Source organism: Liolophura sinensis, chromosome 7, assembly GCF_032854445.1.
Source record: "Liolophura sinensis isolate JHLJ2023 chromosome 7, CUHK_Ljap_v2, whole genome shotgun sequence".
Lineage (NCBI taxonomy): Eukaryota > Metazoa > Mollusca > Polyplacophora > Chitonida > Chitonidae > Liolophura > Liolophura sinensis.
Window position 1 is genome coordinate 44,049,302 of NC_088301.1, and position 22,529 is coordinate 44,071,830.

At 36.6% G+C, this 22,529-nt stretch overlaps 3 protein-coding genes across 3 annotated transcripts; 2 read left to right on the forward strand and 1 right to left on the reverse strand.

The window, feature by feature from the left end:
• Positions 1-1,750: 1,750 nt before the first annotated feature.
• Positions 1,751-10,740, reverse strand: LOC135470148 (protein cereblon-like). The gene is made up of 9 exons (XM_064748924.1): positions 10,672-10,740; positions 10,270-10,400; positions 9,355-9,557; positions 7,342-7,512; positions 6,880-7,063; positions 6,472-6,537; positions 5,588-5,788; positions 5,069-5,262; positions 1,751-4,087 (listed from the first exon to the last, which is right to left on the reverse strand). Exons 1-9 carry the CDS (start codon positions 10,736-10,738, stop codon positions 3,910-3,912), a joined length of 1,395 nt encoding a protein of 464 aa, XP_064604994.1. The 5' UTR covers positions 10,739-10,740; the 3' UTR covers positions 1,751-3,909.
• An 83-nt stretch (positions 10,741-10,823) lies between these two features.
• Positions 10,824-14,977, forward strand: LOC135470149 (dnaJ homolog subfamily B member 9-like). Its single transcript, XM_064748925.1, has 4 exons — positions 10,824-10,975; positions 11,301-11,535; positions 11,759-12,208; positions 12,667-14,977. Exons 2-4 carry the CDS (start codon positions 11,319-11,321, stop codon positions 12,735-12,737), a joined length of 738 nt encoding a protein of 245 aa, XP_064604995.1. The 5' UTR covers positions 10,824-10,975; positions 11,301-11,318; the 3' UTR covers positions 12,738-14,977.
• An 852-nt stretch (positions 14,978-15,829) lies between these two features.
• On the forward strand, positions 15,830-20,557 carry LOC135470239 (actin-related protein 2/3 complex subunit 4). The gene is made up of 6 exons (XM_064749059.1): positions 15,830-15,875; positions 17,327-17,445; positions 17,696-17,807; positions 18,001-18,096; positions 18,358-18,552; positions 19,290-20,557. Exons 1-5 carry the CDS (start codon positions 15,873-15,875, stop codon positions 18,532-18,534), a joined length of 507 nt encoding a protein of 168 aa, XP_064605129.1. The 5' UTR covers positions 15,830-15,872; the 3' UTR covers positions 18,535-18,552; positions 19,290-20,557.
• Positions 20,558-22,529: the final 1,972 nt, after the last annotated feature.

The following is a 22,529-nucleotide window of genomic DNA, read 5'->3' on the forward strand; positions in this document are numbered from 1 at the left end:
ATATCTAACCATTGAGCACATTTTGCATCACATTATACTTACCTAAATGTATTTATTATATCTAACCATTGAGTACATTTTGTATCACATCATCATCATGCAAACCAAATTAATAAAGCATAGGAACAATGTCTGTTTTTGCACCAGGAAGTCAAAATAGAATACACAGATTAAAACATGTAAAAACATTTGCCATTTAATTAAATGAATGTAAATTAAAGAAAAAAACACAGGATGCTAATTTTCATTTTGACTGGAGAGAATAAAGCAACTTTTATAGCTTAAAATCAAAATTCATGATTGCGACCATACTGATGCCATGACTCTGCAGAGTGTAAGTTCTTGTGAAACAAAATTGGAAATATGATAAAGATATGATGCACTTTACCTTATAGATAAATAATGATGCACTTTTCCCCAGGAAAGATTACATTTCATGTAGTCTAAATGGTGAAATTAGTTATTAAGTAATAGGTGATGAACAGGAGATGAGCATTGTTAACCGCCCTCGTCTCATACAATTTGAAAAGTCCTGAAGAGTGACATCAGTATTGACATTAGGCAAAATAACACAGATCATAAATACTGTAACCTTCTCAACTTAATGAATAAAACAAAATATAAAATAGCTCCCTACCAATATCAAATTCAAAATATTTGTCACCAAAACTATGTGGTTGTCTGATGCTGGTTTATTGAACTGTACCCTGTTGCATTTATGCTTTGTTGTTTATATATTTATGTGAGTGGTGTTTTATGATTAAAAGCATTATGATAGGGGTAAACTAGGCAGAGAAAGTGGGAAACCCACAACAATCCGCAGGTTGCTGACAGATCTTCCCATGTACAGCCAGAGAGGAAGCCAGTATGAGCTGAATTTGAACTCACAGCGACCGAATTGGTAGGAGGCTTCTGGGTCATTGCGCCGTGCTGGCATGCTAACCCTCTCTGCCACTTTGGCCTCCTTTATGCTTTGTAACTCTCCTGCAACCATGCAAGAGATACTAGTACTTGAGGAAAGAACCTAAAATGCTAAGCAGCAACAGGAGTGTAATGTAACAATAATGAACCAACAGAAGTTGGACTTCAACTGTTACCGATATGCCGCTGAATCTTAAAAGTCATATGGCTACCAGCGACTGGGATCAATGGGATACTTGAGGAGGGCTACACAGAAGGTCCAGAAGAGAGAAGAACGCTTCCTTTTACTCTGTGACGCGGCAGTGCATAGTCTACTTCATATCTGTTTTATGAGCATGCACCGATAGTTGTGAAATAATAATGGAAATAACAAATGAGTTTATATCTTTGGACCATCTTGAGAAGAGGAGGTTCACGGGTTCCTCAGTACATAAGACTAGTTGAGTTGAGTTGAGTTGTATGCCAATCTATAAACCACCCAAGGGAATTTATTGAATTTATATACTAAGTAGTATTTGATTATTGTTAAATGACACGGTTAAGAATTTTTGCACTTGTATGAGTCAGTGTAAGAGCTTCTAAACACTAGCAGCTGAGGCACAAAATCCAAATTTCCAAATTCGAATCTTCCCCGTTAAGAAATAGGACAAAAATGATGACTTACCACCCCTCAAAAAAAAACTGTACAGCAACCTATCACTGTCATACACTTGACAGCATTATAAAGGATTTGTTTCCATCCTACACTGAACTAATAATTGTTAAATTGCTCCTATCCCATTTTATCCATGAGGAAGAAATCAGGCAATAAATTATAAAGACAAAAACATAAATACATTAAATGGTTTATTCTTATGCTATCAGGTAAGACCACAGCAGACAAGCAAAATATTCACATTTTCATTCTCCGTTAATTGCTCGTCCATGAATAGCTGTTAAATATAGCAACTTCAAAAGCAAAAAACAAAAAGTTTCCATTACATGTGTCTCCTTCTCCGTGATCTACATATAATTCAAACCTCTCTCAGATATGATTTTTAATAGTTACCATGGCTACATGTTATAAACGTAAGTGTACAGTATACATATGGCAAGTGTACACTTTATTTGTACCAATTATTAAACACAGAAAACATAAACAAAAACCGAAAGATATTTTCCTTTCATATTAAACCCTCACCATTTTCTTAATGTGGTCTCAGTTGTCCTCATCCAGTAATATATCTGTAGTTCACTTTTACTCAGTACAGTCAATATGCTGTTTCTACATGTTTATTAGTAAAACATCTGGATTGTCCTCCCAAAGAAATGCACTATCTGAATTCATTTAAAAACAAAAAGGTGCTTCATTCTTCATCAGTGTGAAATCATTGTTGATGAAAATTAATTGCATTTGAAAGAACAGAATTTTGAACATAATCTTGAAATTTTTTACAGTTTATTTTAGATATTACAATTGAAAGACCTGCTTGTAGATACCATCAAATTACATACATGGTTTGATTACCCAAACCTCAACATTATTTATTTAATTGTAAAGCCTTTTTTCACTTACACGACGGTGATAAAGTTTATAGGTGAAGGAAACTGCAGTGCCTGAGGCAAAACACTGACCTTTGGCAAGTCACTGACAAACTTTTGTAAGTGATGTACACGTTTGCATGCCACATTACAAGTGGTACTGAACAAAATTAAGACTGAGAATGCAGCTCCATCTACAGGGTCTGCCACTTATTGTCACCAAGGTCCTAATGAACAATGAGAGCAGGGGAATCTGCAACAAACCACTCTTATAAATAAACATATCACAGTTTTAGACAAAGACAATCTATAACAATCCATAAACATGTTTATGTTTCAGTAGATTGATTCTCAGTTTGCAGACTGCATTGTAAGCTAGTCTACACATTTTGTCAGATATCAAGTCAAGTGTATACACATAGACCTATAGAACAAAGAAGCCACATATGGTAAAACAGAATGTTACAACACTCAGGAAAAGTCCTTATTTTACATTTCCTTCCTTTGTTCTTCACAAATTTACAACACTGATAAGCACCAAGGTTGGCCACAAGACCAGTTGAGTCCATTGAGATCCGGGTTGAAATTACAATTCAAAGTTTTAGCCATGCACATAGTACAATGTCCATAGCAGCATGTGCATGTAGTACCAGTCTGGAAGTGAACTGATCACAGGTAAGTGCTTACATCTGCCTTGAAACTGCAGTCAGAAGACAGCTTTCAGCAAATTGTGCATTTACAAACTGTACCACAGACTGTTGATTTGCCACAGTTTAAAGCAAAATATCAGGCATATCAATGTGGGCAGTGTAAAAAAAAGTCAATACCAACATTACTGCTCCTCACAAATCACTTTGACTTGCTTACACAAGCAAGACTTGAAATTGACAGACTTTTCTAAAGTAAATGAAATGGAAGACATTAAAGGACTTTAGGAGTTACAAGATCAACTTGTAACTTCAACTAGATAAACTAACTCTGGTGTGAGGTTACAAGTTACAAGTTCGTACTTGTGACTTCTAACTAAAGGTCCCTAATGTCTTACGCTTCATTTTGAAGTCTGGTAAACATGGTAAAGCGCTAACTCTTCTTTCATTAGCTTGACATGCCCGTGTGTTTAATCGCTTTGCTGAGGGGCACTGCGCTTAGTTACTGACACAAATACACAGTTGATGCACACAGATTATGCCACTTATCCACCATACACTGTTCCAAACAGGGATATATTCTAAAGGGATCACACTGACATAAATCTTGCTCCTCAAAGCCACAGGATAAATCACTATCACGGTATACATGAGCCATCCGCTGACTAACTCGGTGAACTATTTGATAACTGGTCTGCAGCTCAGCCTGTTAGCAATGTAGAAGTCAATATCAGAGTCCATGTATCAATAATCTTTTGTCTATTTCACAGCTTTTAGACTAGAAGCGCCGCACATAGCCCTTCAGCAAAAGTAGCCAAATTTACAAGATCATCGAGGTTGATTCTTCCTTTTTGCCTTCTGAGTTTTTGAGACTTGGAATCAAAGACGTTCGACAGAGACCCCAGAACTTCTGTGGCAAGAGCTTCTTGTTGGTGGCCGTGAACCGCCATCCCATGTGACTGAAACACTCTTCACACTGAGCAATTGTCCAGGCATACCTACAAGAAACAAAACTGAAAAAGTTCTCAAGTAAACCAGGTATAATGCAGTATTTTATAAATGCAGAAACATAAAAGTACTGCGCAATGCATTTCAAACTCCTTGGCCTTGAGAACTACACAATGTATATGCTGTCATAATATGTACAGAGGTCTTCGAGCATTAAGCCTGAAATCAGCATGCATCTATTTCTTTGGGAAATCTAGATAGCTTTGTGGTAGGAAAAGGATGTTTCTTGGAACCCACTTTTTTTTTGTTCTTTTTTTTAAATGTTCTTGTAAATGTGGTCAACAATGGTGAAGCTTTAGCTTTACCTGTTTAAGACACAACATGCTCACACTTAACCTTAGAATAACCCTGAAGACCTTAAAAAATAGGTTTAGCTCGCTGACAATCAACAGGTATACAACAATTCCACATGAAGTATATGTGACGTAAGTTTCATTAACTTTGCTAATTGCCTTCAGAAGATATTAAGTTTACAAGCATTACTTGGCATTTAACTTTAAGAGACCTGTTCACCTTGAAAAAATATGACAAGGTCATCAAAAATCAGTAGGTTTCTTCTCCATGTCTTTATACACTTAAGGCACAAATTTGGTAAATTTTATTTAAGGCATTGCTGGGACAAGAAAGTCGACAGACAGCCGGCAGGGTGCAACAACAATACCCCTAGGCTAATTCTTGGTGGAGGGGTAAAAACCACACCCACAAAGTCTGACCAGGCCTGCTACCCCAAAGAAACTTTTGATATTATAACTCCACCATATGGTCATGGAATTTTAAAAACAGAAAAGCAATTTTTCAATATTATTGTTTCAATTTACACTGAGACTTATTTATTAAAGCGCTGGATATGAATATTTATGGCTAGAAGATTTATTTATTTATTTGAATATGTCTGATGCCATTTTCAAGGATTTCCAGAATACAATGACGTACAATATATTACAGCTAAAAGAAACCTAAACTATACTTGCCCAGGGAACCAACTGTGTTTTGAGGACGGATGACCAACCAGCTGTAAGCCACGAGCTTTATAAACAGTGAGTGTGTCATGAACATGACCACCAGGGTTAACATAGGCTCCAAGAGGCCCCTCGGCAGCCATGCTAAACACATCATTCTTGTTTGTCACCTCCTTTCCACAATTTTGGCAACACAAAACAGTGCACTGTAAAACAACAAGGGAAATGAAGATTCATTTACACATGGTATTATAAACTGAAATGAAAAACCTAGTCAACTGCAAACACCTATGCATCAAGAAAAAAAACGGTACAGTTCATGATGATCACAAGACTTGCCGTTGCATCTTAACAATCAAACATCTACATACATTGATCACAAGACATGTATTACATATTACAAGACTAGTCCATCATTTTCACTGAGAGGAAGCACATCTGTATTTCAGGTATATAATGGGTGTTCAAGTAAATGCTGACATGGTCAAATCTACAAAATGAAGAACTGTTCTTTATATCCATACAACTCACCATCTGCATGACGCTCAGTTCACTGCGTAACCTCTGCACAGCACTATGCAGACTGAGAAAAAACAGTCTCATGCTATCATCCACAGGCAGATTCTGGGCAACCCAATAGGAAAACTCCACAGGATCAGATGGCATTGTGTGAGGCTTCAGTGTCTCATTCCAGCTCTGAAGTTCATCCTTAATTTTTCGCATCAGTATCTTCTACAATACAACATAGATGTTTCAGGTACATGTGATATAAAGTTGGAGTGAAAGTGCTTACAGGTAATATGAGATTAAAACTTGACATATGCTCCCCTTCTCACAAATCAAATTTACTGCAACCTATACAGAGTGCTTATTAATCTAATCAAGGCGAATAAGGAATAAAATCTCTAGTCTGCTTCCTTCAGCCAAGTCCATCTGTTTTAACCATGTATGTATAATATATATCCTGATACAGAAGTACAAGGATTTTAGGTTTTATCAAGTATGATATTATACTTTTGACTGTCACTGAACACCCTATGATAGTGATCACTTTTATGGCTTGAGAAAATTTGAGCACCTGAAGCTGAACTTCAGACCCACTTTCTGAGATGTAATGTAGATATAATATGCACATCATAATGGTGGAAGACAAATGATCTTCAATGAATCTTGACTAACTTTTGTCACCAAGGTCCCTCAAACAGTGAGAGACAGAGCAACTATACACATTCCTTGCTTACGGCTAGTTTTAAACCCATGCCTTGTATGTTCTGACAATTGAAAGGCAAGCACTTTAATGACTCGGTCCAGGTTTTCTCACCACTTTCAGTATGATTAAGGCACTCATCTATACACAAAAATTGTGCATGTGAAACAAGAAACAAAATGATTATCACCTGCACATAAGCTCTTACCTCATCATACATTTTGTACACCCATGGAGGCCACCAGGTAAAATTGGCTCCACTGAATCTGTCCATCTGAAATTAAAACAAGTTCTGAAGAGCTCAAGAGCCAAATATGAACTAGAAAACTAGGTGAAATGCAGTTAGCGTTGACCAAATTCTAATCAAGTACCGGAGGTCTACTAATGAATTCAAGCATAAACTAAAATCTAATCTCATCTGGGGAGACTACCAGTAAGCCTACGAGTAAATCCAGAGCGTTTGGATTTACCTCAGTTGTTTAGAAATATAGTGCCACAAGACAAACAAACTCGTACTAGATGGAAGTTGTGCTTATCAGAGCACGATATAATGTGGTATAGGGCACCTGTCAATGAATCTGGAGCAGATGCTGACCACTTGACTAATCTGACATACCTTTGGACCTCTGGACATCTTCACGCTGGCTAGCACTTGACCATGCCTGCCCACAGCTGTGTTAACAATAGGTTCATCATCAGCCAAACCCCCACAAAATCTGGCATAGCTTAAGGGGGTGGCACCTTCCAAGGGTGGTGGAAGATGACGCTCTGGCAAAATTCTAACTTTTGCCATTAAAACTCTTAAAAAAAAAAAAATTCAATATATTGAGACGCATAACAATAATCCATGGCAAGACATATCAGGTGTCTTGCAGCTGGTAAATGGTCAGTTCACATGAACCTTTTGGCCTCCCAGAGTTAAACATACATTTGTCAGAAATAACTCAATAGATGAGCATGTTTTATTTGAGTTCTATATTACTTTTATTGTCTTCAGATGAAAGTTTAAATACCAAAGAATGTTAATAAGTACATGTATGTAATAAAGAATAAAAACAATTGTAAGCTAATCAGTTACCCTGTTATTTGCCTGTTGGTTTCGCAGATCTCGAAGCGTTGCCTTCCTCGTGCTTTAACTCTTAGTGTAGAAATGCCAGACTGCTCATCCATGTCATCTTTCATGGAGAAAATCTCAGCTGTTGTGCCAATGCTTGCCATGAATGTATGAGTGAACTCTGACTGGTCATACCTTAAAAACAAATACATACCTGAAAATATCTTGAAATAGCATCGTTTAGTGATGTAAGAACTTGTTCATTAACAAAAAATTCTTTGCCAAAATAAACGACTCTCTTCAAGCGATGTATACTTTTGTTGCAAATTGCGATCAAAATGCAAAAAAAAAGCAATTTCTCCCACATAGTTTGCCAAGTGACAGAAAACTGTTACAGCTATAAAGCTAAAGTGAGTTAAAAGGGCTATATATGTATTATATGCATGCTGAAAATCATTAAACTTTGATAAACAACACAAAACTTGCACTCCTTCCAAAACTATCCAAAGGCCAATTACTACATCTAGCACATTTGCATGTACATGATATATAGACTGTACATACAATGTATTGATGATCAGGAAAAATGTACCCTTTATAATTAAGCTGTTTATATTCCAATGCATAAAGGCACCATTCAGCTAACTGAAAGTGCCCAAAATTGGGTGCCCAAAGGTTGCTCTTTACCTAAATAATGGCTGGAACCCTGACTTCACGGCTTTAGTAGCAATATTTCACTTTGTTGATGTTGAATGCCATCCTCATACTCTCATTTATACCATAGCTTTCACTTTCATGGGTTGAAGAAACTGCAGTGCCTAGTACAAACCATCAGCCTTTGGCATGTTACTAACGGACTTTCCCACATATAAAGCACACCATATTGGTGGAAGACAAGTGGTGTTCAAGGAATGCTAACCTGCACAAATGGTCAAAGGAGCATGATCAACTACTTATTATCACCAATGTCTGACAATGCTGTGAGAGTGGAAGAATCTACAAATTTCCTTTCCAAGTAGCATTCTCACATGCCGACAAGTGGCACTAGGGGTAGGCGTAAGTGAAAATGGCAGAAGCTGACCTTCTTGGACTCGCTGACGGAACCTCCTTATTACAGCACTTGATTAGGAATGCACATATTTCCCGCTTTTTTCCTCACGAGGTGTGAACAATGGACAGAATTTAGCACCATTGCACATTTTAAGATTGAAGTGCCTTGCATATAAAAATCAGAACAAAATTAATCAGTAAGTGTGGATAAATTACAATTAAATTTTGCTTGGCTCTGTCTCTACTTGCTTTGTAAGTAACTTAAGACAGTTGTATGTCAATGTCAATTAAAATTATGATCTAAATGAGGTGACAATGTGTCTTTCCAAGCCAATTTCACTAAGCGGGGTATGCATTCTATGCTGTCAAGCTTTGCTACATGCATGTGCGCAGCCTTCGACTGACAACTTATGATAAGAGTGAGTGAGTGCTTGGGGTTTAACGTCGTGCTCAACAATTTTTCATTCATATGACGACGACTTATGATAAGACACACTCATGTCTAGGACTACTTGTAATAAAGTCATTTAAAATCACTGCTGTCCCAAAAAGTTAGATGAAGGTAATTTTCAATTTACCCCATTTTACTCGCTCATTTGCCTTTCAGTCTCAGTACAAGCTGGAAATTTATATTATAAATATAAATATAAATATTATAAATATTTATAATTTTAAGTTATTTTATTTGTCTTACATATAGTGCGGTTACTTTTTCTCCATTTTTTTAGAGTTTCTTTTCAGAGTTTCCTGCCTTTGATCGCCCCAGAGGACAAACGGTTGTCCACTTCGCAACTTTTTCTTCGCTTTTTTGTTTTATGAAGCAGCCTTTTTAATTAAATTTATACATTCCGTGAATACAATTGTTGGTTATTATTTATGTGGGAATGCAATTTGATGGCTGGAATTGAAATCAAAACCTGGCCTGTCCTAGTGATTGAAAATATTGTTATAATTATAACTTAAATACTTTACTTAAATATTACGCACCTAGCTGTAACAAGCCCAAAAGTCTTGTCCTTCTCAACAACATTTCTGACCATGGCAACTGTCTGTGGCTGGAAAAGACTGAGTGGTATAGTCTGTCCTGGCACCAAAACCACACCTGGAAGCGACAAAACAGGAAGGTCAAGGAGCTTGTCCTCTTCATGGATTGTTCTCCCTCGTAGGTCTTCAAGATCATTTCCTAAATACTTAAAACAGAAATGAGAAGTTTGTAAGAACTTTTTAATAACAGTTTGTGTTGATGACAGCACTGACCATAGTCCCTTGTACATGAAAGTTCCGTTTGGGGATATTTGTGCATTTACTAAAAATTTGGGAAAGAGCAAAGTGGTTCATAGCCCACATGTGTATGGGTGTTTATACAACTTTCACTTATGAATTATTTGTTTTCTGTAGAAAAACAAAGCCTTTTGTTTCATGGGAACATGCATGAAAGTCATTAGTTTGTTTAGATGACACAAATCATTTACCATTTTTAAACTGCTATGTTATTCTTCTAGCAGCCACCATGTTAAACACTCTTGCATTGAGAAACCCACTTAACCCATTTAACCAGACTACACAGAGTTTAAAACTACTAGCACATAATAAAACCTAATCCTTCGATCTACATGCACACTCATACCAAAACTGTAAAGGCTATATCGTATCTAGCCCTGTGTGCCAATTCTACACCTGTCTTTATATTCACTGGCAGGATATCAGATTTTTGGTTTGCCATTCGATTATAAAGACGGTTCTAAGATAGCCACCTGGGGCTATATACCATACTAGAATCTACTTAAAACAGTCTAGCAGATACAGGCCTACTCTTTTCTAAGACTAGCTTTGGCCACTATTATGCTTTAATCACCAGCAAGTATCTACTGATAAGTAGTTGCTGACACATCCATGACTTACTGAATGTACACCAGGTAGTGAAGAGTCATATTTCACATGAAGTGGTTTCTTTGATTTAGCCGCAACTGGTTCTTTCTTTTCAACGTCATTATTGTCTACAGACATCGCCACTTCCTCCGTTTCTGATTCCTCTACAAGAGAAAAATTTGATTTGAAACTTTTGCCGACTTCAGTGTGAAACCATTATTACCGTACCACAGATATATAATTATAACCATTCATAACGAAATCTGGACACACCATTATGCTTTCAGTGAATTAAATGAGTATAAACATGGGAGACATGAACTCATTGCAATGATAAATTCTTACATTTTGCGTCTGCTAATAGAGCTTAAATATGATTTAACTTGTTTTAGAAAATAACACTTTTCACTTAATTCAATGTCACTTTCACACAACCTTGTTCACTGCCAGATGCCTCCTCCTCCATGAGATGACCGATCAGTGGAAGTAAGTCGTCTGCCATATTTTGTTTACAAAATGAGTCTAGCTGTGTCACGTGACTGCCATTCACCAATGAGACAAATAGTCGTGTCCTCGGCGCCTACCGCTAGAACATCCGGTTAGATCTGTCAAAAAGGCCGCAATTTCCAGCACGTCAGCATTTAATCCTGATAAGTGTATCTGCCTATGAGCTATCTTGACAGCGTGGTTTCAGGCTTTGGGAAATTGTCATTGTTTACCAGTTCCATTGACCAAACAGGTATTGTTTAAGCGAACTTTATTTCGTCAGCTTAGTCAGTAGAAAGGTAACAATTTAAATGGGCCGTTACCTCGTGCATCCTGGCAATGTGACTACCTTTTATCCGAAGTTGTCAGCTGTTTAGTATCTGGAGACCATTTTCGGTACACTAGATGGCTTTGTCGTTAAACGTATTTTAAACTACGAGATGGGAACAATGCGGGTATAGAAAATGTTGGTTGGGTACATCATTCCAGGGGCTTGTAATATGTTGTATGAAATCGAGTAGTATTTGTCATTTACTGATTTAGAGATTTTATGGCATCAGTGTATTTTTTTGTTGTAGTGTATAACAGGTATAAGTATGAGGTGTGAGAGACTTATCCTGCTGTCGGCATTCTGTGGAGTTCTTTCTGTCAGAGTAGCTGCTAAGCAGAGCTACTATGATATCCTTGGTGTTAAAAAAGATGCTACAAACAAACAGATAAAGAAGGCATTCAGACAGCTGGCTCTAAAATACCATCCTGACAAGAACAAGAAGGATGAAAAAGCCCAGGAGAAGTTTGTTGAGATAGCAAAAGGTAAAAAGTGTTTATAACTAATCACTGTTCATTATTTAAAGCTGGAAATGCAGCTACAGTTGTAACAGATATTTCTACATGGAGTTTAACTGTAAGCTCTGTAAAATGACATGTAGGCCTAATTCCATTATAATCTATAAAAAGGTGCTGAGATAAAATGTTAAAGTTTATTACATCACAGCCATTATCTTACTCTTATTTTGGCTTGTATTTTTTAATCCAGCGTATGAAGTTCTCTCTGATAAGGAGAAACGGAAGCAGTACGATCTACACGGAGAAAACTTTGACAGTAATGGTGGTGGATCCAATGGTTTTGACTTCAACTTTGATGACTTCTTCAAAGGATTTGACAATTTTTTTGATCATAAGCACAGTGACCATGCTGGTGATAACAGTGGATTTAAGTTTTCATTCAATCAGGGGTTTAACTTTGATGATCTATTCAGTGACGACGACTTTGAAAGTGATGGTAATGGATTTGACTTTGATCCCTTTGGAGATTTTGGATTTGGGGGACTTGATAATGGATTTTTTGGAGACAGTTTAAATATGTTTGATCACTTTGATGATGTTCATCACCATCACAACATCCATCATTCTCAACAAGCTCACCATGCAAAAGCCCATGCTCAGCACATGAAGACAGCCAGCAAACACAGGACCTCCACTCAAGGTAATCATAATAACTATGACCAGGAGCCATAATCCAAATAGATATGTGAGGGCATTTTTATTTTTTTTTTTCAATAATATACAGCTAATCTTTTTTTTTTTAAATTTGGATTAAATCATTGGTATCTGAGATGTTACTCCTCTTTTACACCTTTCATTAATAGTTGCTCATCAAATGTTAATGTCACTTTGTGATTACATATTATTGGCAGGTAAAGGGTGTGGATTTCATTAGACTCTGCCTGTTACCTCCACTAACACAGTCGTAAACTTAATGTTCGTCTGCTTTATACAGATTGCATGGTGCTGATATAGGTAGGGTGAACACAGACTAATTTTGGAAATGTATTCATTATTATAAATTTTGCTTAAAAAACTGCATGAGCATTTGTTGTACCAGTTGCCCCTTTTCTGCTCAGATTGATACTCACAAATTTGCTTTCTATCTTTCATTACCAGGTGGCCGAACGTGTCGAACTGTTACACAACGGATAGGAAACATGGTGACTACCCACACAGAATGCTCCTAACATATGTGCATGACTGATAGTGACAGCAGCTAACCTCAGATGACTGTGATTCAGAATCAATTGTTGCTTTCATCAGTGAGAGTCCCAGCAAGGTGCCTGGAGCCTGTTCAAACAGTTATTCTGGTGTGTCCAAGCAACGTTGTAGCCAAATCAAAAAGAATATGTATTTTTTGTGCTATATAAAGGCTTGCAAACCAGATGGGAGTTCTCAAGTAGCCGGTAGAGTAGTGACAATTTATGCAACATTTCAACTTGTAATCAAAAGTTACAATGTAAATAGTTTATTATCCAGTTGTGTTTCAATGTGCATGAAAGGAGTAAATGTAGTTGTTTAATGTTTTACATTATTTTTTAAATGCTGCTACAAGTTTATGGGTTTTATGTATCCAGTTTGTAATGATCGAGCCTATATATTGTAACATGGGGAATTATAGGCGAGATGTCTACCTTTGGGCAAGGGGGCACTTGAGTCTAGTGGTAGAAGCATGGCCTGAAAATCCAGGTATCTCTGGCTCAAATCCCATTAGCACAACAAGTTGGGTAACCCATCACTAGCAGGATCTCTGTAATGGGGAACTCGTAAAACTACTTCCTGTCTGTATCAGTATGATCCAAAGCTGTGAACTCATTTGTTTTTTTCCTTTATTACATCACAAGTTAATATTTTCAGTTAATATGGTCAGGTGTAAATATATGTTATAGATTGGGAGCGAGTGTTACCAAAGTTTGCTGTCTGGTTTTAAATAATGATGTGTGTTAATGTACAAGGAAGTATTTAAATGTGCTAAGGTTTTTTTTGTAATATATGTGTTGGATGTCTGTGTGATATGTGTGTACTTTGATTACATGACCAAAGGTTTGGCCCTGATCACAGTGACTCATTTATGATGTTCTGTTCACCATATAAAAGAAGAGATCTTATATACTAGTATATCATTCCAAGACTTTATCATGGACATAATGCTGCCTTAGATGGATTGACAGTTAATTTTCGAGCTTAAGTGAATAAGTCCTGATATTATTTGGCTCAAGACACATCATAATGCAGTGAAAATTTAAGGCAAGTTATTGCAGCCTGTTAGTGATTGAAAATGCCTATAGTAGCTATACATTTTTCAGCTATCAAAATTTTGTATGTTTTTGACTGAAAGTAAACTTCCTTTATACCATATACTTGCTTGGTAATTGAGACATGAGGATTTCATAACAACAGAAAGTTGTCAGTCAAGACAGGAAAGCTCTCACATTCTAACACATAAGACTGTACAGGCTTAATCCAGACTCATTGTAGGTAAAATTATTGCTTCAGTGTCTTAAATGTCCCTCTGTTCCATATTTTGCACCAGACCTGAAGCCTGTCATAGAACATTAATAAATGCATTAGAATTAGGCTTAAATAATGATAAACTGTTGTCAAAATAGCAAAGCTTGTGGTGCTTCCAGGATGTATATAATGAATTGATGGAGTTGTGTGTATGTGTTTAGCTACTAATATAATGATTGTACATATCTGTTTGCCTATTTAAAATATCTTTTGTCAACAAGTGTGATTACTGGTTTAATTTATTGTTAGTGCTGACGTAATATGACTGATTGAGCCCATGTCAAAAACCTGTTTATTACTGGAAAACTTTAAACTGCTATGTTACTGGGACCTAAAATGCAGTTAAAACAACCATTTTGAACAGTTAGATGTTTTTGTTCTGCTAGTGATGTTTTATTGAAACAATATCTCTTTCTCATCCTTAAGTGTCATTTTCAGTTGCCATTCTTATAAACAATGGGTTGATTGTGATAGTATTTCTCACCATATTAGAAAGAAAATGGAATTTTCCTACAATTAAATGTTTCCTATGCAAACATAACAACATCATTCAGGTTGAAATTGACTTTCCAGAATTTGATATCCCTATGGAAAAAAAACAGATGGTGGAATCCTGTTTGTAATATTTTTGCTTGTGTATTTTGTGTATTGCAAGCACAAAAATGAATTTAGGATATCTTTTGTAAGAGTTGAAGAGTAGCCTACCGGTGCGTCATGTAGATTAAAGGTTGCAAGAGAAGTTCTGTTTAGTCACAGTAGAAGTGTGTCAGATCTTGACTGAAAAAGTGTCTGCATGTGTGATACAGGAGCATATAGCAGTGTACAAATGTGAATATGTCATGCTGTTATAATTCCTGGTGGAATGAAAATATACATTTCACGATTTCTATTAATAAAGTGTTTGTCCATACACTTGTGTGGCAATAAGTATTTCCTTATGTTGTGTTCTGTTTACTTGAATGCATATGAAAGTAGATTATTAGTGCAGGCCGCCTATACATAGACATGTCCTAAATTTAACAACATTCTGTGCATGCCTATAAAAAAAGCATTTGACAGCTGAACTTCCAATTACTTTAGATTTAGCAGAAATCTAGGCCTATGGATTTTTCAGTGGGATGCTGATGAGAAAGTTCTTTTGTGATGTGCAATAATAGGTAGCTTACTGAGAATGTGCACAGTTAAGGCTGAAAAATAATAGGGCTACACATTTACAAATGATCATGATGCCAAAGGACTTGGGATAAATTATTTGTGATGTCCTGTACATTCACTACAGCCTGTGGCACCTTAAGCTAGATTGACCAATTAATTGTAGATTGAAAGATACTAAATTTTCTATACCTGTGATTTTCACACATTCATACAAAATCTAATTAATTCAAGCAGTTATTGTTTAACACAGGCCGATGGATGGAGGGATGATCAGATGGACAGATTCAAATTATTATGTACCTCGTTTCACTAAAGTATAAAAACGTACTGCGACTGGTATCGATTTGTGTTACAGTAGTGTTTCCTTCTGCTGTTTAATTCTGCTCCGTTACTCTTGCATAGGCTAGTCATAGCTTAAACATTTAACAAAACAAATCCCAAAGTTGGGCCATGTTGACCACAAACTGGTATTTTTTTATTTTATTTTTTTGTTTAAGTTGATCTTGTCAGTGGCGGTGCCCTACCATGTCTTGTAGTGAGCACATCGTGATGCGATGAGCATTATCTCCCTTGTCTAACTCGTTTATCTATAGGGGGCGCACTAAGTTGAATGTGTCATTTCCGTCTGCCGGTGAGGCGCTTCATCATTTTCAACAATGGTGAGTATTTTTCTACAAGTAAATTTACCTGAACGATTGTTAAAAAGGTGTGAAACACTAAGACATATTGGCTATGGGCTGGGTTTACACAACCCAACATTTTGTCATTTTCATGTTCGCTGCTGGGGATTGCGAGCAGGGCTGCATGTGTTGGAGGGGCGGGGATCGTCGGCAGTGGATTTGCCACACGCGGAAGTCACTGATCAGTCTATGCGAGGTGTGAATGTCTTGATCTCGTTGCACTGAATTCCAATGCAATACCGCTTGATGATATGATTATTTGCAAACCTTCTATGTGCGTTCATGGATGTACATTACACTTATTGTAATGTCTAAAACGGTCACACCACAACAGCTGAAGTGACACACAATTTGTACATACCGGTACATACACGACAATTCATGCGTGCACTGAGCAGCGCTGGCCGACTTGTCCGTCGGCCCTTCATATACCGCGCCTCGTTTCTTAAAAGGCTCCTGTGATTTTACTGTAGAAATGTAGCCACTACTCGTTCGGCCATTCAGGTGAAATGATGGGGTATATCATACCTGCAATGTGCTTGGTGAATAAACCAATACTACAACCCACACCCGAGTCTCAAATCGTTTCTGCTTGCTAGCTCCTTATCAGAAATAGTGTTTTCCTTAATTTTAGAGAAAACTACGAAAGGTTTGTTATTTCCACCACAGAACTTTATCATTAGGGACTTCATGCAGAGGGGTTTTGGGGACAGATCTTCAGATTTTTTTCTATGATAACCTGGTATCTATCATAAAATTCTGATTCTCTCATAGGGTTTAGATCATATTGTAGTACCTTTGGTTTATGGTAGTTTGATATGGGTACCCAAGGCCAACTATAGGTTTGTACCCTGTCAGTCCAACAAGAAAGTTTTTCACACATTTTTTTTTTCCAAATGTTTCATGGCCTCACATTTTAAGTTCCAATTTTTAGTCTGTTTCATGTATTTTCAACAAAATTATGGGCATTTATGTTCTGGTTTGGATTTTAACATAGCTGTTATTCTGACAGCTCAAGTCTGTAGGGGACATGTAGTGCAGATTGTAAATGCAATACTTCCAGAATGCTTGCTTCGTAACTTGGCATATGTGGCCAACCACTGTGATATGAGGTAGAGGAAAATCTGAGACTTGGTCTTGGCACATTTGCATAACTCCCTCGTGATGGTATATGTACAGAACTGCTGTGGCAATGTTATACTTTCAGTACTGGATATGACTAAAAATGTAATGAAAAACCTTGATCAAGAGCACAATAAGACAATTATTGTCGTACCTGGGTATGTGCCTTGGACAAAATTAATTTCTAATAATTGTTTGTAATTAGATAGCATGTGAAGATATACAAACATCTGGTGGAATGTGTTTTTGACAATCAGTTTTACTGTGTTCTTGTCTGGCATTATCTAATGTATTCGATACAATTGTAGGCAGCCACCCTCCAGCCTTATCTGTCAGCAGTGCGCCACACATTGACTGCGGCTATGTGTCTACAAAACTTTGACTCTCAGGTTGTAGAAAGACACAACAAACCAGAAGTTGAAGTGAAGTAAGTGAAGCAGAAAGAAAAATGTTGATTCACCATTGTCGAAATATAACATTGGCCATTTGACAAATGCATTTAAGTACTGGTACATATTTAATACTACTAGATCAAACAGCTTATTAAATATAAACGAAGACATTCATTTCAAATCTTCAGACTGGTATATGGATGGGAGAAAAAGCATATTTCATTTTAGATACCAATTTCTGTTGAGCATAGATGTTTATCTAAATGTTTGTATTTTCTCTTTCAGAACAAGCAAAGAGCTTTTATTGACACCAGTTGTCATCAGCAGAAATGAAAAAGAAAAGGTGTTAATAGAAGGTTCTATAAACTCCCTCAGAATTAGTATTGCAGTTAAACAGGTATGCTCTACCTCACTGTGGAGGAACAATGTTTGAAATACTGAAACATTTAACATGAAGAGTTAACAGTTGTTTTAAATCTAAAATTCATACAATGTGTTTATAACTTTGATGATACCTCATTTATGCTCTTACTCATTTGTATCCTTTGTATTATTATTTAAACGTTATTAAATTTTTGCTCGCTTTGCAGGCAGATGAAATTGAAAAGATTTTATGCAAAAAGTTTATGCGGTTTATGATGATGAGAGCAGAAAATTTTGTCATTCTGCGACGAAAACCTGTTGAGGTAAGAAAGGTGCCATTATTTCAGATACTTTCTCTCAGAAGAGATATTTTAATGAGATTAACATTTTTTTTTTTACTATCATTGTGTAAAAGGATCAAGAGTCTCATTTATCAGGGTTATAACATGGTATTTTACATATTTTTTCAATTCAAATCTGTAACTACTATGTTCTCTTTATGTAAAATTTCTATCTGAAATATCCTGCCTTGATATTCTGGTGTTGTAGTTGACTGATGTTTTTTGTCTTCTTACTTGTCTTAGGGTTATGACATCAGTTTCCTTATAACCAACTTCCATGCCGAACAGATGTACAAAAACAAATTGGTAGACTTTGTTGTCACGTTCATGCAAGAGATTGACAAAGAAATAAGTGAGATGAAGCTGTCTGTCAATGCCAGAGCCAGAATTAGCGCTGAAGAGTTCCTGAAGATGTTTTAGCAGATTATTTCTACACCCGTAAGTATGAAGTAGATTTTGGAAAAATATTGTGACATACTTAAAGGAACAAGCTGAGGTGGTTAATATGCCAGCATGGCACAGTGATCCAGAAGCCTTTTACCAATGTCGCTGTGAGTTCAAGTGCAGCTCATGCTTGTTTCCTCCCTGGCTTACGTGGAAAGGCCTGCCAGCAATCCGTCAGCAATAAATTCAGGTCTTCCAGAATTTTTTTTCTCTTATTCCAAGCTTTTCTGGAAAGAGAGGGAGTCTCTGTGACAGTCCATCTGTCAGTTTGCTTGTTTGACTTGCTTTGCTCCCTGTCCAAAAAAAAAAAACAATGGCATCAAATATTCTCTGATTTTTGTAAAATTGCTTGTGCAGATTCACTTTCTAGAACTTCAGATGAACCACTCCGAACCGTGCATAAGTTTTCCATATTTAGTGAATTCTTTGATTTTTATTTTTATCAGAGCTTTATTTTATGACCTCTGAGATTGAGTTTGAATCCAACGTGATCCATGTATAACATTTGCATTATTAGCACGGATATAAATTCTCTGAATGAGCTTATATTGGCTCTTCATGTTTGGCATATGTCAAATACTGTACCTGGCAAATAGTGAGTGGTTCACTCTGGTTTCCTTGTCCATAAACCTCACCTCTATCACACATCAAAATTTGATAGTGTACGTGTCCTGAGCAGGTGAACCAGTTATTTGCATTCATTACTACTGTTGTATTTTTGTTAACTTCAGAATGTCTCCCATATTGTCTGCTGGTCTCCGGTTAAGCCTGTGATGGCGTGCATGGAACAAGTGCTTGATACGTGCTAAAGTTTGAAAGTTGATGAACTGTCCAAAGAAAGGACCATTTGTACCTTGTTACAGTGTGAGACAGACAATGTAATGGAATGTAGATTATTTTTCTGTATTTTATTCCCCCCAAAAAACAAAAAAAAAACAAAAAAAACAACTCATTTTAGTCACAGACGCTTGCAGCTATTGCAAACATTCTCTACTGAAATACTGTAGGCTATATCTGTAATTGGCAATATGTCAAGTAGAGGTTTGGTACTAATGTGTATAAAAACCTGCATTCTACTTATGCTTTATGTGCTAAACTGTAGTGACAAAATTATGTTGTAAATTCAGATTCCATGTCAGGCTTGATAAATCTATGTATCAAGATGGGAAATTGTTAAACATTTTGGCAGAATTTTTTTTCATTTGTTTTTGAGATTGTTTGTTTGTTGTGCAAGTATGGTACGAATAAGTGTTCCAAACACTTCCAGAAAGTAGTTACCACATGAAGAACTATGCAATAACAAGAGTCGTAGCGGACCAGAAGTGTTGGACAGGAGGCTGACCCAGGCAAAAAATATGACTAACGTAAAACTGGGGTTTTTGTGAAATACATGTACGTCAAATGTATGTACCCTAGATTCCACAAGGGTTGAAGACTACCTGGGAAGAATTTAATATTCTCAGGCTTTTATACAAGGATCATTCATTCTATTTGTGATCTTAGCTAATATGCCATAGACATACTACTGTTTATTTAATGATGAAGATTGTACAGAGATGAATCACAGGTTTCATGTTTATGTAAAATTTGCAGGTGTATGTATCTATGAATATGTTCTTAACACTTTACATTGTCAAAAACATTATCTTTCAGCACAACTGCAACACTGCTTTTTGCAGCCAAAGTGAACCAAATGTTAGCAATATAACTTGTGCACTTGCACATCTAAATTGTATAAGAACAGCTATGTGTATATATGTCTAAAACCAGAAAGCTGGACAATACCATATAACCTTAATTATTTTATTTTATAGGTCATATTACCCTTTCATGTCTCCTAAGTTTATCTTAACTGTCAAGCATAACGAGTTGAACCATTTATTGGTCTTCGATCTCTTCTTTTTTTTCTGTGTGGAGGCCTGCATCCATCAAAAGTGTTATAACCTATTATCTTTCTGTAAATAAAGGCTGAATAAAGACTTAATACTAAAGAAACTCACTGAACTATTTTTACACATTGTTTTACACCATTATCTTTTAGTTGTATTTCTCGAGATGACAGAAAGAAAAGGATAACATAGATTCAAGGGTTTCCATTGTGACTACTTCAACATCGATAAACTTGGGACTACCTTGTTTGACGTCTAGAATAAGAGGAATTGACCAAGATCTGGTCGATCAGGTGTTCGTGTAATTTGGCTTCTTGTGGCGTTGTGTGTGGTATGTTTGGCACGGTGTTTCACAGAGCGGCACTCTGTATATGTCCGCATTCATTTGGTTTGGCTTGCTATAAGAAGATAGCAGTCATGTTGAATAGCATTTCTGATACATGAACGCCACAGCTGCTGCTCTTTGCATCTTCTCTTATATAAACACCTGCGAAAGGATATCTTGTTCTAGATTTTATACGGACATACTGCCAAAAGAAATTCTGACTCTTGTTGTTTATCTAAATACAAAAATGAGTTGCATTTGACTACTACCTCAGAGAGAAATTAAATGGGAAATCCGTCATTGGTCTCAACTTGCCCACCCAATGAGATATGCAAATCAGGCAGCGCAAAGATTCACACAATGCATTGTTCACTCTTGAAGTTCACATTTTAACAATATGATAGATTGAAAGCAAATTATAAGTGTAGTAAACAAAATATGATCTTCCTTTCTGTCGATAATGTGTTATAAAATATTCATAATTCCCCACGACCTGCATGGCAGAACGGAAGTTACATGACAACTACAACACCCATTAACATTTGAGGTTCGCAGAACACCTACGTTTGTCTGGACAAGGGGAGATAACCCATTCAAAAAAGTCTCTTCGGCCAGGGCCCGTATTTATTAAGCAACTTAGGTTATAACTTGGAAGTCCTTAAAAAACTCTGAACAGAAAAGAAATCAAATCGTAGTTAGTGCAATGTTCTGCAGTAAAGAATCAATGCAGAAATTTTGAACTGTCTAGGGCGAAACATTTTATTTGAAGTTGCGTTTGAAATTTTCACCTAAATCTAAAGACGTTTGATAAATGCGTTGCCAGGTTTCTAAATATAATGACTTGAGTAAGCTGATGGTTAAAGGGTAACCCCGGATAAAACTGAACATTCGATTGTTCACTCAAAGTCAAATGTGTGTCTACACATTTGGAAGCCTCAACTTTATGTAGATGACGTCTAAAATAACAGTGCAATTTTTTACGTCGGCAATATGTCAGTTTAGGAGAAATTATTTTAGATTTTCTTTGGCCTCCACACAAGACCTGCAAAAGCAGCAGACAGTTCTTGCTTTTTACACTGGGGCTATTTTCTTGTAATTTTGTATGGACAAGGTTTGAGTCAAGGTATGCATAACTAAAATTATGAAAAGGTTGATTTTATTTATTTGATTGGTGTTTTACACCATGCTCAAGAATATTTCACTTAAATGACAGTGACCAGTATTATGGGAGGAGGAAACCGGGCAGAGCCTGGAGACATTTGAGTCAAGGTATGCATAACTAAAATTATGAAAAGGATGATTTTATTTATTTTATTGGTGTTTTACACCGTGCTCAAGAATATTTCACGTCAGCCAGCATTACGGTGGGAGGAAACAGTATTGTTATTGATGAAATACTTTGTGCATTGGTGCACCTAGTACTGTACACTAAATAATGAATTACTCTGACAGTAAGTACATGTACACATGTACCATTACATAGGTTGTGGTCTCGGGTCCCAAAACTTATCAATATGGTCCATGCAACCCATCTTACAGTTCTATCCCAAGCAAATCCATTTTTCAAGCAAGATAAAGTCTACTAAATCCCAGCTAATGAAATTTACAAAGAGGCCATTGTGAGAGTGCTATCATAGATAAGCCAGAAATCTCTAATGCTTCTGGAATATCAGACTGGTTCAGTTCATACTCAAAACATCTGACTGTGCTACTGTGCTGAAGACTGGGAAATGCAGGCAATATGAGATACCAATGTC